General features: G+C 44.9%; 1 protein-coding gene across 1 annotated transcript; it reads right to left on the reverse strand.

Moving 5' to 3' along the window:
- Nucleotides 1-15,103: 15,103 nt before the first annotated feature.
- Nucleotides 15,104-15,739, reverse strand: DNAJB8 (DnaJ heat shock protein family (Hsp40) member B8). The gene has a single exon (XM_066327089.1). The coding sequence runs from the start codon at nt 15,737-15,739 to the stop codon at nt 15,104-15,106; it is 636 nt and encodes a 211-aa protein (XP_066183186.1).
- Nucleotides 15,740-16,566: the final 827 nt, after the last annotated feature.

Genomic DNA, 16,566 nt, shown 5'->3' on the forward strand with positions numbered 1-16,566 from the left:
AGTTATCGTCACTAATTCTACGAAAATACAACTAAAAAGATTCCATAGCAGAGACTTCATGATGGAATAGACCTTTTGTATGTCTTCCTGTTGCCAATTTACAGCCTTCCATAACTTCCAAAAACATCTATGAATTGTTCTTTGAAAGCCTTTCATCCTGAAGGGTACTGGGAAACCACACAGCTCACTGGTGTTGACTGAGTCAGGGTGCTCCGAACCTGCCCTTTGGGTGCCCAGGTCTTTCCTTTGAGTTAAGGGCTTTTATTGTAACAAAAGCATGCTTGAGAAGGGGTTCTCCAGACTGCCTTAGTACTTCAGGATTATTCTGCTTTGAAAAACTGGAAAGCCCCTCCTGCACTACCATAAATGAGTCATTAGAAAAATTAGATGGGAGAGAGGGGGGATGAAGACTCTTTTGCAATCCCAGCAAGGAGAATGCATAAGCTGTGGCTGGAGGGAGAAAGATGCACCCAGTGTTTTCCAAACATTTGATTTCCTAACCAAAGAAGTAAGCAGAGTTTCACCTCTCCTGTGCTATTTGAAGAGTGATTAAAAGCAAAGGAGAGAAGGTGAGTCAACAGTGACTAAAGGCCATGCATAAATTCCTGACAAATGGCTGGCAGGGGAGACACAGAGCAGAAACCTGAAGCAGCCTGGCTTTACTTTGAGCAACACTTTATCTTCACTGAGATGTCACCACTGTGTTATATCATTTCCTCCCTAGGTATGGCCATGAAAGAACAAGACATTCTCATAATAGGACAGCACAAGCAACTGGGATATTTTTCATGGTTGCCTTGGGGGTGCCATCGGACATAACAGCACAAAGATTTGAGGCAGGAGGTGTAACACAGGGAGAAGAGCTAATAAATGACTTTTGCAATAGAGTGATAGAGTTAAGCCCATCAGAAAATGATATGTGAGGCAAGAGTTTGTTCCTGAGCTGTGTCCTTCCAGAAGGGAATAACCAGGCATTAAGGTAAATGGGAGCAAACTTGCCACACTGGATTTTTTTGGAGTGCTTGCATTACCCTCAATAAAAATCTTGTTGGTATTTGTAGCAGAATGCCTCTGATAGACACTTAGCCTGGCTCTTGCTACACTCTTCCATTGCTGTTAAAATCCTAGCATAGAGTTATTCTTGCTCAAAAGGAAAAAAAATAGTTTGGCCTGGATACATCTGCCAAAATTTAGGCATTATTTTTCAATATCCATGCAGAAATGATTGGTCCTAGTGAAGCTGAGCTCCTTCAGGGTTCCCTGTCCTTGTTGTCCTTGTTGTGCCAGCGATGTGTAAGCTGCTGCTAAGCCCTGAGCTCTGCTGAGGTCTCACCATGTGGATGCAAACCCCAAATGTGCAGCTGACCATCACTGCAGGGCTGCACACATCTCAAGCTTTCCTTGTCAAAGTCTCCAGAAGTAATGTCTTGTGCAGAAAGAGCATTAAATAAAAAAAAAATAAAATGTAAACTTCTAGAAGTAGTAGAAGTAGCTTTTTTTTTTTTTTTTTTTTTTTTTTTTTTTTTTTTTTTTTTTATCATGGAGAAACACTTCCTTATCCCCGGTGAATTCATATGGATTTTTAGAAAAATATGCTCTTTTGTAGGACCTTGTAAGATGGCAGGAGCCAACGGGCTCTGCAGAGCCTTGTATTGCAGTCAGAGTTCAAAAAGGTGAGTCCTCCTGAGAGGGAAAGATTTGTTTTCTTGTTTAATGCTGTCTCTTGTTTAAACCTAGAGATCTCCATTTCTCCTTTTGTTGTTTTTTTTTTTTTTTTTCTGAAAATGTTTATCTTCATGTCTGAAATATTTCGTGAACTTTGCTTTCCCATCCCTGTAAAGGGTGTCTCTTAGATAAAATTTTGTATCTTGCATTTTCCATATATAATTGCAGAGATGTAAGATAAAGAATGTGCATTTTCACAGAACAACTATTTGACATGAAGTTATGGTAAATGCATTTGCTTTGCTTGTTTCCTATTTGTATTGACTTTCCATTAATATCCTGGCATACACATGCATATATGTGCATATGAATATGACTGGCAACAGATAAAATGGGCTAATGGCAGAGAATGTTGAGGGGTGAGGGGCAGCTTTAAACTCTTTTTAATGTGTTTTCCTAAGTTTTTTGACCACCTAAATGGGCATGTGACTGGTATGTTTGCTAGGAGCCAGATGAAGGATTTAATTTCAGTTTTCAGATGACAAATGCTGCAATGAGTGATGCAAGTCATGAAAATTAGCAGCAGAAAATGAAAAAAAATATTTCCAAAACAACTGCCAACTCTTTACTTGCTGTTTGCAGGGAGAAAGCAGAATTCATTTAATAAATAATTTGATCCAAATGATTTGTCCAGTTGCTGAAGGAGTCAGCAGGATGTCAAGACTTGTGAACTAGTTTGGTTACAGCTATGATGATGAGGAATGCAATGCAGAAAAGCTAAGGGGTTTTTAGAAGCAATTCCCAAGATGCTATATTGTTTTCTTTAAGTTTCTGAATGAGTGTTGCTGAGCATTGGGACTGATGAGCTCAGTAGAGAGCTCAAGGCTGGTCACCACAGCAGTCAAGGCACACTGGGGCTGTTCACACCCTGTGCAAGGGTGTCAGGAGAGCTTCTCGTGTTCCCCTCTGCTGCAATTCAGAAAATCTCTCATCCTTTTCCACCATGAAAGTGCAAAGAGATGACTGGAAAGTGCCCAGAGGGTTGTTGGCACTGCCCCTTGGGGGCGGCTGGATGTGGAGTTGCTGGCTCTGCTGGTGCTCTGCATGCTCCAGCCTCACCACCTGTGTTGGTAAGAAAAGGCTTTTCCAGTCTAAAAATAAGCAGCTGGTGTCTGGAATCTGTTTGTGGGAGTGTGTGTCTGATATGTAATTTGAACTTGATTGTGAGGGCCTTGTAACCTCTCCTGGAGCTGGTGCTGCTGCCCTGGAGTCAGCTCCCCTCTCCCCCAGGTGCTTTGTGAACCTGGGCTTGGCAGTCCAGGCACCTCCAGCTCCTCATTCCCCTTCCAGGAGTTATCAGGCAGAGATGACTCACAGCACCTTTATACCATTTTAACTCCTTTTCCACTGCTTTGCGTGTAGCTACTGAGACCCATTTATTTGGCAGCCACAGAATCCTGACACTGATGATGATGAGCAAGGGAAGGCAGAGACCTGTTGGTTCCAAGAGTGAATCTTAGCTGCAAAAGCTTGATGCTTGCTGCAGAGCACTTTGGGAATGCTGTTGGTGTCTTAGAATGCTGCTGTTATGAATGGGGCCAACTTGGAAATTAATTTTTGGATCTTATCTTCTTTGTCTGGAAACTTTTGAATCTGCAGTGTTGACAAGGAAATCACAAGGAGAATTTTTTCCTTCTGCATTGCTTATATGTGCTGGACTAGACCTTTCCTCATCCAGACTTTTGATGCACCATTTAGTTAGAAGAAAAGTGGTACTTACTGGGGGGATGCACCAATGAGTTTTGGTGTTGATCCCATCACCAAAAAGCTGATGCACAAGCCAGAGAGTAACTCTGCTCGTGGTACTGGCTGAGGAGGGTTCCCTTGGATAAATCATCCATCTTGATCCTATGTTATAGCATGGAAATAAGAAGGGGTCTGGAATATGTAGATGGAAAACCAGGTGCAGTATTGATCCAATTTTCATTCAAATGACCAGACCTTAGAGAAGGGGTTCTAAGGGAAACAGGTTTGGCAAGCAACGAGATGAGGCTCAGTAAAATTTCTCCAGTACCAACAATCTCCCCATGCCTTCTACATATTTCAGAACCATCTCTCCAACTCAGGGACCCCCTTGGCTATGGGTTTTCTGTGTCACAAAGGCTGGCTCTGGCAAACATGTTTAGAATCACCATCTGTCAGCTTTTCCTTCAGGGATCCCCATTTACAATAGCTTGTATCCAGTCCATGTGCAAATCCCACTGGGCTGAAACTTGGCCCCGCACAAGGTTGGCCTGGATGAAATTAACAAACACAAATTTTGTTCAATTTAGTTTGGCCAAAAATATAAGATTCTTTTGTTTGCAGATGCTGAAGTTTAGCTGCCTTTCCAAACTTATCAAGGAAAAGAGAACCACTTTGGAGAAAATAACAGCCAACCAACCACTTTGGAGAAAGTAACAGCCAAGCCCAAAGTCATCCTAGAATTCAAATTGAACTGGAAACCTATGCACCAAGTAGTTTGTGAAGCTTAGAAATGAAGTTCATTTTTCCTGATCCATTTTTACTGCTGCCTCTGAACCTCATTGTTCTAACTGGCCTCTAAATAAAAACACTGAAGTATCAGAAGAAAACCAGTCCTTACAGCATCTAGGGGAGTACAGCAGGAAGTATCAGAAATCTTCTGGGAATTTTTCTGTTCCGAGAGATTTGGAGAAATATTTGACCCAAATCCCAGCGTTTAGGCGTTTAGGACTGTCTTAGGAGCATGTCTAAACTACTTTGGTCTGGAGATGTGGGTAGAAATCTTCTAAGATCTGTCTCTCTTGACTTTCCATCCAGGGTCTCCAGTTTTTAGGTCTTATCTGCCAGACTCAAGCATGATAAACCCCCTGGTGCCTGATTTATCTGTCTCAGAAAGACCAAGGGCTGAATCAGCCTTCACATCTTTTTTTCTCAGTTCTCACCAAAGTGCCAGACCACTTCATTTAACCCTATCCTCCATGCAGGTACCCCACAGAACTACTATCTAGGACTCGTGCTTCCTTCAAGCTTCCAAGTCCTGCCTGCTCCACTGACACTGGTCCAGGGAGGTTGTAATACTTCCTGAGCTAAAGGGTGAGATGAGGCTCAAGGGTCCTCTGCATATACCCAGCAGCAAGGGGTTGTACAAAGAGCAAATGCAGTGCATGGCATTAAATACTTGCATGGAAACATCTCCCAGACTATGTTACTGTCAGAGAGGTACTGCTGGAGTATTTGTAAAGATGATCTGTATTAGTTGAAGGGCAGCTGCCCCAGCCATCTCCAATGAAGCAACACCCAGAGGCATTGGGGATGTGGCCACCCCTTCTCCACACTCCCCAAACCTCCCTGCCGTTAGAGGAGGGCAAGCAGATCAGTTTTGATCAACCCACCCAGTGCCCCCTGCAGCAGCCAGCCTGTCACTGTCAGAGCAGACAGTGTGCTGTTAGTATGCTCTGAGTATGCTGTTAGTATGCCGGGGCTGTGCAGCTCCTCTGCCATCTTCATTCACCTTAGAAATGTGAAGTTTGAATGGTTTATCTCTATTAATCACCAGCTCAAAAAGCTTTGTGCACCAAGGGCCACAGATAATTAACTTCACTATACTGCTTGTCTTATCAGTATCAACCTCTTGTCCTCCTGTGAAACAGTTAAAATCATCAGCCCCTTTTTACTTTTCCATTTAACTCTAATACTTTAACACTGATGTTCTAAATGGCCCTGTGATTCATACTTATTAGACAAACCTTTCTTTCTGCATCTCTTATATTTTTTGATAATTGGCCATGTATGTTTCTAAGGGGATCAACAGCTTTTCATGCCACTATACTAATAATTAAAGATTTCTCAGAGTCTTTCAGATTTCTCTTTACCTTCTTTTCTTTGATAAGTATAATTTGCTGTTTAATTGGAGAGGGAGGGGGCATAGAAAACTGGTAGTAGCAATAGGGTGACTGCTTAGGAAAAGCTTTTGTTTAACAAAATTCTTCAATTTCAAAAAAGTCTACATTGTTTCCTATTTTTGTCCCTTGTGTTGCTGAACTACCCTTCTTCCAGCACTGTAAAATGTTATAACAGTCCAGTGAGAGGAAAGGAGGAGGCATGACAGAGAAGCCCCATGGGGCTCCCTAAAGGCACCATCCTGCATCTGCACAGAATAAAGAGGATTTTAGACAACTGGTGGACCTTTTCTCAGCTCCAGCCAGAGGTGAGTTCCAGTGTGCCAACAGAGAGAAGATGCTGGGTCTGGGAGAGCCCCATTACTTCCATGGCCATCTCTGCTTCCCTAGACATTGCCTGGCTTGGGAGAGGTGTTTTTGGAGCCTTGAGTTAGTGTTATGGGGGGCGGATAGGATGTGGAATACAGAAACTCTGCTGCTGTGACAGCCCATCTGGGTCTGTTTGCACAGGTGAGGCCATTTGAGCTCAGAGGTCCAATGCCCTCAATCTTCACTAAGAAGTGAAGAACTAATGCTAAGTGAAGAACTAATGCTAGTCTGAAAAATATTAATACCTCCCATTGTAATTCTTAAATTAATTCACTCTTCCCATGTACGTAGGTTAAAGTGGCATTAATGCTCTTGTTAACCCATGACAGTAGGACACACCTAGTGCACAGTTCCCAGAGTTGTGTGATGGGAGTCTCTTTATCTTTCCCTCAAAACAAAACATTTATGTAGTTGAGCAGAGAAGGATGGAAGTGTGACTTCAGTGCCCTGAAATGATTATACAGAAAAAGCCATCCAACACTGTGTTTTCAGACTTATGATTTTTACAGCACCTCTTAGTGGGGGGAGGAGGTGGGAGCAAAGGGAAGAGTGAAGAGCTGATTCACATTTTTGACTGCTGGATATGGGCAACATGGTGTTTTGCTTCTCTAGTCATCGTGCAGTGACTATTTCTTATCAGTGCTAGTGTTGAATTGCAAACCAAGTTCATGCTGAAGTCATTCACCTATTTTTTGAGTGAAGAATTCATACAACCTGTGATCTATTCCAGGATTATTCCCCAACAGGGAAGGAGGAAGAAAAAGGCTGGTGGTGCCTCTGTTGTAAATAATTCATCCCACCAGCATGGGTGCTAAGTGACCCCTTTGCTTGGCCCCAAATAGGGCTTGGGAGGAGAGTGGGATGCCTCCCATATCTCCGTTAGCTGCTGAGGTTAATAGAGTCACTCAACACACAGGCACACTCTAAACAGGGTCAGGGGGCAGCCAACACATTGTGACCTAAAATTTGACACTTTTTACTCATTTCATGTTAGGTGACCCCACTTCTCTTTGGGCAACTGCCTTGCCTAGTGCCTGTGCCTGGGGTGCACAGTGGTGCAGAAGCCTGGCTGGTCCCCTCTAAGGACAGATGCACTCTTTGGCCTTACATTCCATATCCCAAACTGCCACCCAGTATCATAAGGGGAAATGAAAAGCAAGAGAAGCTGTTGAGTGACCAGCCTCCATCTCTCTGCCATCTCAAGGCGCTTGAAGACGCTCATTTCTAGATTATTTGTGTTTTATCCCACCAGGTCCTGGTGCTGTGTTGCAGCATGGCAACCCTTTCCAGCTCACCACAGGGCCCTGACAGCATCCAGGCTGCTGAAACACCAGGGAGCTGACCCTGGTCATGCCCACGTGTTACCATCCATCTCATCCAGAGATTTATTTTTGGTAAGTGCAGTGCGAATAGTGGTAAGATCTCCTCTTGTGCTCCAACCAGCATCCCTGAGAATCCTCACTGATGCTTCAGTTTTCTCCCCTTCCCCTGAGACAAGGCTTTGAGGGCAATTCTCTTATCTCTGCTTGTTTTTGTTTTGGTATATTATGTGACAGAGTGTCTTGAGATGTCTTTCCTCTTTCGTCCTTTCCAGTTGTCTGTCTTCCTCCATCACTTTGTCACCCTCAGCTGCTTGTTAGTCTGTTTTTCTCCTTGTTCCTAGTTGGTCCATTTGTCGTTTTTTCTCAGTAGTCCATGCTCCTTCCTCTCCCAGTTCTTCTCTGCCTCTTGTATCTCTCTTTCATTTCTTTCCCCCTAGTGCTGGAACTTCTTTCTTTGATTCCCCCCCTCCACCTCCAACCCTTTATAGTGCTGTTATCTGTGATTTTGGCAAAGAGCACATTTATTGGGGAGGAATATCCCCATGGCAACACAGCAGATGGTGACTTTTGATTAACTTGGCTTTTTTTTTTTTCCCCCCCGACTGCCAAATCACAATCCGTCTTTGAAATTAAATCAGGCTGTGATAGCATCAGTTGTTCTGGAGAGGGGATGATAGAGAAACAAGACTAAAGTATTACAGCGGGAGCCAGGATGTAATGCAAATTCATGTTTTTTAACCCCAGCAATAAAAACCCCTGTTCACTGTGGGGATGGAAGGGACCACAAAAGAGGGAATAATAAAATAAAAAATTAGATTAAGAAAATGTTATCACCCCTACATGGTCTCCTCACTTTGACCACGCTGGAACGTGTGTCTCTGTAACACCAGTGTCACTCCTTGCCAAGTCACTTGATGCTGCTGGGCCTCATTCTACAGCTGCTTAAACACCATTGAGGGTTCCCCTCATGCCTTGGGTACCACAGGAAGAGGCCAGATTCTTAACTGAGCAGTTCAAGCAACTATTTATTTACAGGAGTGTAGTGCCCAAAGTGGGAAGGAAAGAATTTGCAAGTAGCAGAAGGAAGGCAGGAAAGCAGCTCCTGGAAGGCATCGGAGGGAGGTGAGAGGAATTCAGGGTAAAGTGGGGAAGCAGAGGAGCTGGAAAGGTTGGATGGCATCACTGAGCCAAGATGCTGAGTGATCAAGGGCATGGGAAAGTGAGGAGCTGTCTGTAGTGGCACCAGGGAGGTCTGAAGGAAGGGAACAAAGTTCTGCCAGCCACGTAGAGAGAGTTACAGGGCATAGCCCCATGGAAGATGGGAAAGCAGATACTGAAGTCAAACAGTAAAGAACTTTCTTGAATGCTTGAGAAGTGGGTGGTATTCAGGTTCCATGAGCTCCTTTGCCGGGTGCTTTTTGGAGGGTGACCAAAAGTGAATGCAATTGAGTGCTAATTGTAGCCAAAGATAAAGGAGGGCTTGAAAATGAAAACTGGAGGAGATGACTAATGACCCAATTCATGGGTCAGTTCAATTTCATGGGAACTTAAGCATTAGCTCAGGCTGGAAGGCTGCTGGACGCTATCTCCAATTACTAATGATCCCCATAGAGGAGGTTACAGAGTGGTTGTCTGGTCTCAGCACTGACTCCTGTGGATGCAGTGAGTTTAGCAGTTATGGCTAAAGACAAATAGTCACATTTGGTCTTGGTGAGGTTCAGATGAGATAATGGAGTTTTATCATAGAATCACAGAATACACTGAGTTGGAAGGGACCCCAGGCTTATCGAGTCCAACTCCTGGCTCTGCACAGGATACTCCAACCATCACACCATGTGCTTGAAAGCAAAATCAGAAACAAAGTGTCTCAAGGGTTAAAACCCCTTCCTCTCTGGGGTTGAAGCATTGTATTTTCTAGTACTGTGGAGAGCAAGCACACATGAGCACTTGGCATGCATTGTGTCAGCCTCGAGACACCAGGCTCTCTTCAGCCTTCACAAGGAAGCTCCAGCTTTTCATAACACAGCCTGATAAAAATGTTTCTCCTGGAGAAGCTGCTTTTAATGTAGGATTAAAACATGTACCCTTCTGCAAAAACTTTAAAGATTGGGATTGTCCTGTCCCTTACATTAAAAGAAGTAACAGAGAAGCTCCCACTACCCTTTCTGAAAAGCAGTTCATATTTTCTTACTCACTAGGAACTCTGGGCCACCACCATGTCTCTCCCACTGCTTATTTTTAGTCAAACTGGTACTTGTTCCTGCTCTGCTCCAGGGGACTCTGTGGGTTCTTAAGTTCTTCCAGGATAAGCTTTGTCCAATAGATAAAATTTTGCTGCAGATGTTGTTTCTTCTGTTTGAGATCTCAGTTCAGGAGTGTTTTGTGTATGCCATGTGTTAGATCTGATGTTCTTTGAGTAGAAGATAAGATTTGGGTGCAGGAGATGACTCAGGTAGGGATGCCACTGGAGCTTAATTGGCAAGAGATATTGCAAGACCTGAATCTTTCCTGTGAGACACAGGCACAAGGGAGAGCTCCAGTCTGCAAGGGTTCATGTGTTGGTGGGAAGCATCAGAGTACGGTTTGTGAGCACAGTGGAATCTAAACCGCTGTTTAAATCTCAGTTTGATAGACAGGGGTATCTAACCCACAGCTCATTCTGTTTAGATGGCAATCCTAGTTCAGACAAGCATTCGCAGCTGCTGGGTGCTGTTTCTCCCCATTTTGGTCAGATTGTCATTTGGTTTCATGTCCTAGGCACTCTGCCAGTGTCTGTCTTTCTCCAGATCTCCCCTTGCCGTTCATGAATGTGCTGTAACCATGCTCCTCCCTTGCGTGCAGCCCCCAGGGTGGTTGGCATCCAGCGTGCCAGGGTGCAGGAACCACATGCCGCGTGCCTGTGGGCTTGCTCTGCCCCCTGGTACTGCGCTGCCCCAGGGTCTGCTTAACCTCCAGCGGGGTGCAGGAGCTGCTGATGGACAGAAGCCAGGCCTGCCCTGTGGCGTGCCCTGCTGTGCTCAGCCCCTTGGCTCAGCACACACATTGTGAGGGTCCCGGCACGGCGAGCGCGGGATCCGCAGGGCTGCGATCCAGTCCTAAAGCTGCACAAAACAAACCGGCTGCAGCACCGTGACAGAGCACTCCAGCCTTGACACCACGTCGTTATATATTGATGCCATGACACCAGCGCTCAAAATAGTATCAGGACAATTTGATTTCCTGCAGATCTCAGGATGGGGTCATAAAAACGGAGACTGTTCTGGAGAAATGGGATAGAGTGGAAATGTTTGTAGTGACATCACTGCCACTTCCATGCCAATGGCCTCCTACTGCTGCAAACATGTGATTGTGATTTTGCTGCACGCTCCATCAGAGAAGTGCCAGACTGGCTGGGGAGGGAGGCAAAGGGAGAGAGAAGGGGCGGAAATATTCTGTTCTTGTATCTCAATTCAAATATCTGACAACAGCCTTGCAGCCCAGGGTGCTGAGTGAACAGGAGTGGGACCATGGAGCTGAGGCTCTTCCCAGATCAGCAGAGCTCAGGACATTGCAGCAACCTAACTGGGGGCTGAATAAGGGCCTTAATTTTATGGTGGAGGGTCTTGGTCTGTAATGATGTGCTTCAGTGGAGATTTGAGTGGTCTTGTGCTTACCCTTCCTCACTGGTCCCATATGCTTCTAATGTCACTTTTCTTGGCAAGAAAGACCTACAGACCTGAAATATGGCTACAACAGCAACTGCAGGCTGTTGCAGCCATATTTTAGGCCATTATAGGGAAGAATAGATCTCAGTGTCAGAGTTTCACCCATGAAGCAGATAACAGCAGGAAGGGATTTAAGTAGCTGGGGATACAGGAGGAGACAAGAGAGAAAAGAGAGGGAAGAAACAGAACTCATCACCAGAAATAAAACTACGTTGTGTCTGAGGATATTGCAGGAGGCAATCTCATGTCAGTTGCTCCACAAACAGCACTGAAAGCTGCAAAGCCCATCTTGGTAGCAAGGTTCCATCCTCCCCAAGCAACAGCCGGTGGAGATCAGCCCTGTATGTGTCCAGCCCCATGTAACCTTGAGGGGCTGCGGAGGGGAGTAATATCTGCAGGGGCATGGGCGAGCAAAGGGATCCAGCTAATGCACCCGTCTATCAGATTAAGCTGTCAAAACCCAAACCACTTCCATCACTGTCCGAGGAGAGACTCGCTCTCTGCTTAATGGGATGTCTGTCCTGTTGTTGTCACTCCAGGGAGAGGGGTCGCTGCCACCAGAGTGTGCAGCCGGCTGCGAGTTTAAAATCCTATTAAACAGGGACTAACAGTTGAAAAAAAAAAAGCAGGTATCCCCTCGTGGGGATTTAAAGATGTTTAGACATAATTTCATTTACCAAGCAGATGTCATTATTGTTAAACAGTTGCCCACTTGATATGTTCAAGTTGTTGGCTGTAATTGCTAAAATTAGCAGGTCTGCATAGAGCAAAGGTCAGTTGGTTAATATCATGATTTAGTATTTTATGAAGTAATTCCAAATTGTTTTATGTATGTTTTTGTTTTTGCAGCCTAAGCCCACATTAAAGTAGTTGTGGGCCCTGCTAATAAAATAATGACTCAGCCTTTCAGCACAGGCTGCTGGCCACATTCGGTGATGGAGCTCGAGCCACCCTCACTCCTTGCTCTGCCTGGTGCCACAGGCAGCCAGGGCCACATACTTGGGTCTGGAGCTGCAGTTAGAAGGGAGGCTTCCAGCTGCCCCCAAGTATGACATCTTCAAGCAGAGCTGGTGCTGGAAATAAGCCCATCAATCCCAGCAGTGACTGGAAGGATGATGGGCTGGTTTCCATCAGCAGCTAAGCACAAGGGTGTGCAGCTGGTACCCCTGGTCCTCATAGGGGGATTGACATGCAGACACCTTCAGCCATGAACACACCTGAAAGACTCACCACTGACCAGGCAAGGTCCCAAAATACAGGTTTTTGGAGGGAAGAGGCATTTTTGGAAGAGGAACAGAGAACTGGAATTAGGCAAGGCAAAGACTCACAAATTTGTGCTGTGGCTGATTGAACATCTGGTGCTGCCTCCTTTGATGCTGTGGCTGCTAAATGGTATGAGAAAAAGTTTTTTAAAACTCCTTGAAGGTGTTGGTGTTTTGTTGGCAGGCTCAGTGTTAGTCTGAGTCAATGTCCTGGGACAGAAAAGGGTTTGCTTCCAAAGCAAGGTGTGCTGGGGTTCACTTACAGAACTTAGAGAATGGGTTGTGTCTCTGTTACTTACTCTAATAGAGACACAACCCATTCCAGGGATCACTTGGGCACACCTGACAGATTTCTTGATATTGCAGGAATGCAGGACTTTGCTAATACAGATTGATCTCCTCTCTTACCACCAGACCAAGATCTTAGTCTTGTTTTGTTTTTTTAATCTCAGATATTTAGCTCACAGAGAGTGCTGCAAGGCAATCTGTAGTCTGCAGTGCACAGGAAGAAATGGAAGAGCATCTGCAGGTCCTCCTGGACTCGACATTTTCTGGGTGAGCTGGGTCCCTTCCCACTCTGTGTTCCCTTATTCCTTCCAGCAGGTTTGGGTATGTGCAGCTGCCAGAGCTGCCCCTTGAAATGCCTGCTACTGCAAGCAGCAATAGACACACTCTTACCCAGGGATGGAAAAAGGAAGAACTTTCTCTCAGGTGCTGCTTTAGATACCAACACAGGAGAGGGAACTACTGACCCAGGGCAAGAAAGGTCTAAGATGTATGTAGACTTGCATATCTTTGTCTCAGATCAAGAAATATTGGTGTGCATAAATATCCCATTAGAGACAACACTGAAGGAAAGTTTTAGCCCTAGGAAGCTGAAAACATTGAGGAACTGGGAATTCAACTCTGATCCAGATTTCCAAACATGTTGTTTGTATCAAAGACCATTTCAGTTTCAAACCTAAAATGTACAGTTTGATTTTTGTTGTTGTTGTTGTGTTTTTCTTTTGTTTGCTTTGGTGTTTGTTTTTTTTTTTACCTTGGACTTCCTCTGGGGCAGCATAACGTAAATTCAAGAAGCCATCTCATGAATATGGTGCCCACAGGAGAAATTGCTAGAAATATTGACTCATGATTGCTCTGACCAAAATAATCTTTCTGTAACAAGCCCCTTAAATATTCACAGTTCTCAGAGTCCCAGTGCCTGCAGGATTGTTGATGGCTTCCAAATTGTGGAGGAGCAGCAGACATGGTTTTTTCCTTCATGGAGCTTTTCCCTGCTCCCATTGCCACTGGCCTCCCAGCATGCAGTTAAGCTTCCACTTGCTGCCCAGCGCTGTCTTTTTCTCACTGGGAGAGGGGCTTATCAGCCCTTCACATAACAAATGCAGTTTTTGTCTGTTTTTCCAAGCCACACATGGCATCAATTGCTAAGGACGGTGATTTAAGCTACATTTGTCTCTGCAAGAGAAAAAGGCTTTGAGTAAGGGGTGGCAGCATTCTGGTTAATTTAACTTATTGGTTAATACTCAGAGTCTTTTTCTAGCAACACTACCTCACAGTCTCCTTCAAAGCACAGGAGTCTGTTATTCCCATTTTACAGCAGAGGAAACAGATGCAAAGACCTGCCCAAATGCAGGCAGCAATAGCAATCTGGATTAGAGTGAAAACGTCCCTGAAAACTAGTTCCAGTCTTCAGGGAGACGTCACTGGGCAAGGAAGGCTGGGAAACTCAAGGGGATGTAGCATGGGGCCAAAAATAAAAGGTGTGTAAAATTTTCAGTGCTTAAGGTGATGTGGCCAAGCAAGGCTCAGCTGTTCATGTCAGCCCAGGGGATGGTAGAAACATGGGGAGCACATTCCATAACTCAGTGGAGGAGAAGAGCAGCGTGCTGGCAGGCTGTGCAAGAAACACATTGTGAACTGGCTCTTGCAGCTGTGAGCAAGACAATAACGATGGTAAAGCACCATCTAAGTCTTCACATCCAACTTTGCACTAAGAGGGAGCTAAACTCAGTCCCCTGGAATCTGCTGGCTTATGGTTTGAATTTAGCTCTTTGTGTTTGAATGACTCCAGGAAGAGAGGGAATATAGATTGTCCCAGTCAGAGAGCCAAATTCACCTTTTCACTGTTCACTTTCAGCCCCTGAGCTATGCAGTACTTCCATCAGGGTCTGTGGTCATAATTTGCAAGGCACTCTCAAGAAAGCCCGAATTTTCTTTTACAGTTGGAGGAATGACATTTTCTTTCTTTCTTTGTTTTTTTCCTGTGCCATTCTCTAGGCTCTCCATGTCCCACTGCCCCCTTATATATGTATAAAAACATATGTTTTATATGCCCATGTATAAAAACATTTTTCAATGGATATGCATCTTCTCATGCACCAAAAGTAGGAAGGGTATTCTTCACTTAGTGTCAGGGTTGTGTAAGAGAGTCACACAAGGCTTTATTCATCTGATTGGTAGACTTTAATACTGCCATCTCCAGGAGTGGGAAGGGAACCTAAGGCTTGATATATGGCTCTCTTACCTTCCCACAAACCAGCTTGTCTCCTGTTGCTGTATTCATCAACTCGGTCTCTTTGGCAAACCAGCAAGGTTGTTTTCACATATGTCTGTGATACATATTTACTGAATAATCACTATGTATCACCTCATTCATGCTTTGTGGACTCACACTTTTCAGTTTAGCACAACCATATCCTTTACCTATGAAATATTTTGTTCCCAAACATTGAGAAGTCTGCATCAGTTGTGTCATGAACTCAGCATTTATTGATCCTGCTTGTAGTGAATCCCATCAGTTGAGCTGTGAGAGCACATCCCACAGGTTGCAGTTAATGCTTGTGCTGGTGACATTAAAAATTCAGGTAGTCTCTCCCGTTGATTATTACAGACTTCAGCTGGCCATCTTCTTCCACTTCTTTTGTCTCCTGCCCATCCTCAATGATCTTCCGGGTGGTGATGGTCTTGCCATTGATCACTTCAGTAGTGGTTATCACTGTTCTGACACCATATGACCCAGCTGTATTTTCAGCAAAGAAGGTGGGGTGCCCACTGGGACAGAATGAATTCCAATGCACAAACGGCTCCCTGGACCTTCCTCCTCTTCCACTTGTGCTCTGCCAGGTTTCACCATTGATTCTGACGTCAAAAGGGTTCAAGAAAATACATGTAAATGGATACATCCCTCCAAAGACCTCTTCTTGATGGCAGAATCCATGATGGCAACCAAAGAAGTTGTTATAACCCGTTGCAGCCATTTCTCTGAGGGTTCTGCTCTCCTCAACAGACTTGTCATACAGTGATCGCTTCCAAGGGTCGGACAAAATCTCATACGCTTCAACAATTTCTTTGAATTTCTTCTCAGCTTCCTCCTTGTTTCTGGGATTCTTGTCAGGATGCCATTTTAGTGCCAGTTTGTGGTAGGATTTCTTAATATCATCCTGTGAGGCATTTTTTTGCAGTCCAAGGACCTTGTAGTAATCTACCATCTCAGAGGAAAGCTGGGGTGTTTTGGAAGATGCCTGGTTATCTCTCTCCCACCGAGGTTGATCAGCATGCAGACACTCCTGGACACCCAGTGACACTGTGCCCCTCACAGGTGGCGAGATGGTCAGTCTGCCCCATGAGCTGCTCTGTCCTGCTGCAGCGTGAAGCCCACCAAGAGCTGTTTGACCATAGACACCCTTTTCAAACCTGTTGCTCATGAACCGTGAGATTGTGACCTCAGAGAGGGTTCAGCCAATGCTGGCTCAGTTGTCCTGACCACATTCCAGGGTGGAGTTGGTTGTCACTGGCCTTTCTGTTTCTGAATGTCGATCATGCACATGATGTCATAGCTGCTGGGTGTAACTGTGCTGACACAGCTGTGATGTAGGACTGTCATAGAATCATAAAATGGTTTGGATGGGAAGTGACGTCTTTTAAAGGTCATCGAATCCCTGCCCCCTGCCATGGGCAGGGTCTCCTTCCACCAGAACTGGTTGCTTAGTGCCCCAACCAAACTGGCCATGAACACTTCCAGGGATGGAGCACCCACAGCTTTCCTGGGCAATGTCTTTCACTGTTTTACCACCCTCATGACTTTGTCAGACTACTTTTTGCCTGAATCTGCCCTACAGTGGGGCTCTCAGATACTCAGTGTGGATTCATGTGCAATCCAGGGAAGTGTGATGTAGTCAGGTGATATTATCCCATGGGACATAATTCCCTATGGCAGCAGCTATAGAGAAGCTGCAGTTTGGCTACCCATAGTTCAAAAAGAGTGTTGGTAAATCAGAGAATGCCCAGGGAAAGGCCATAAAATGTGACTAAGGGA

The sequence above is a fragment of the Sylvia atricapilla genome, chromosome 11 (genome assembly GCF_009819655.1).
Source record: "Sylvia atricapilla isolate bSylAtr1 chromosome 11, bSylAtr1.pri, whole genome shotgun sequence".
In the NCBI taxonomy this organism is placed as follows: Eukaryota; Metazoa; Chordata; class Aves; order Passeriformes; family Sylviidae; genus Sylvia; species Sylvia atricapilla.

Excerpts from the sequence above, each read along its gene's own strand:
- DNAJB8 (XM_066327089.1), bottom strand. The coding sequence starts at position 15,739 with ATGGTAGATTACTACAAGGTCCTTGGACTGCAAAAAAATGCCTCACAG.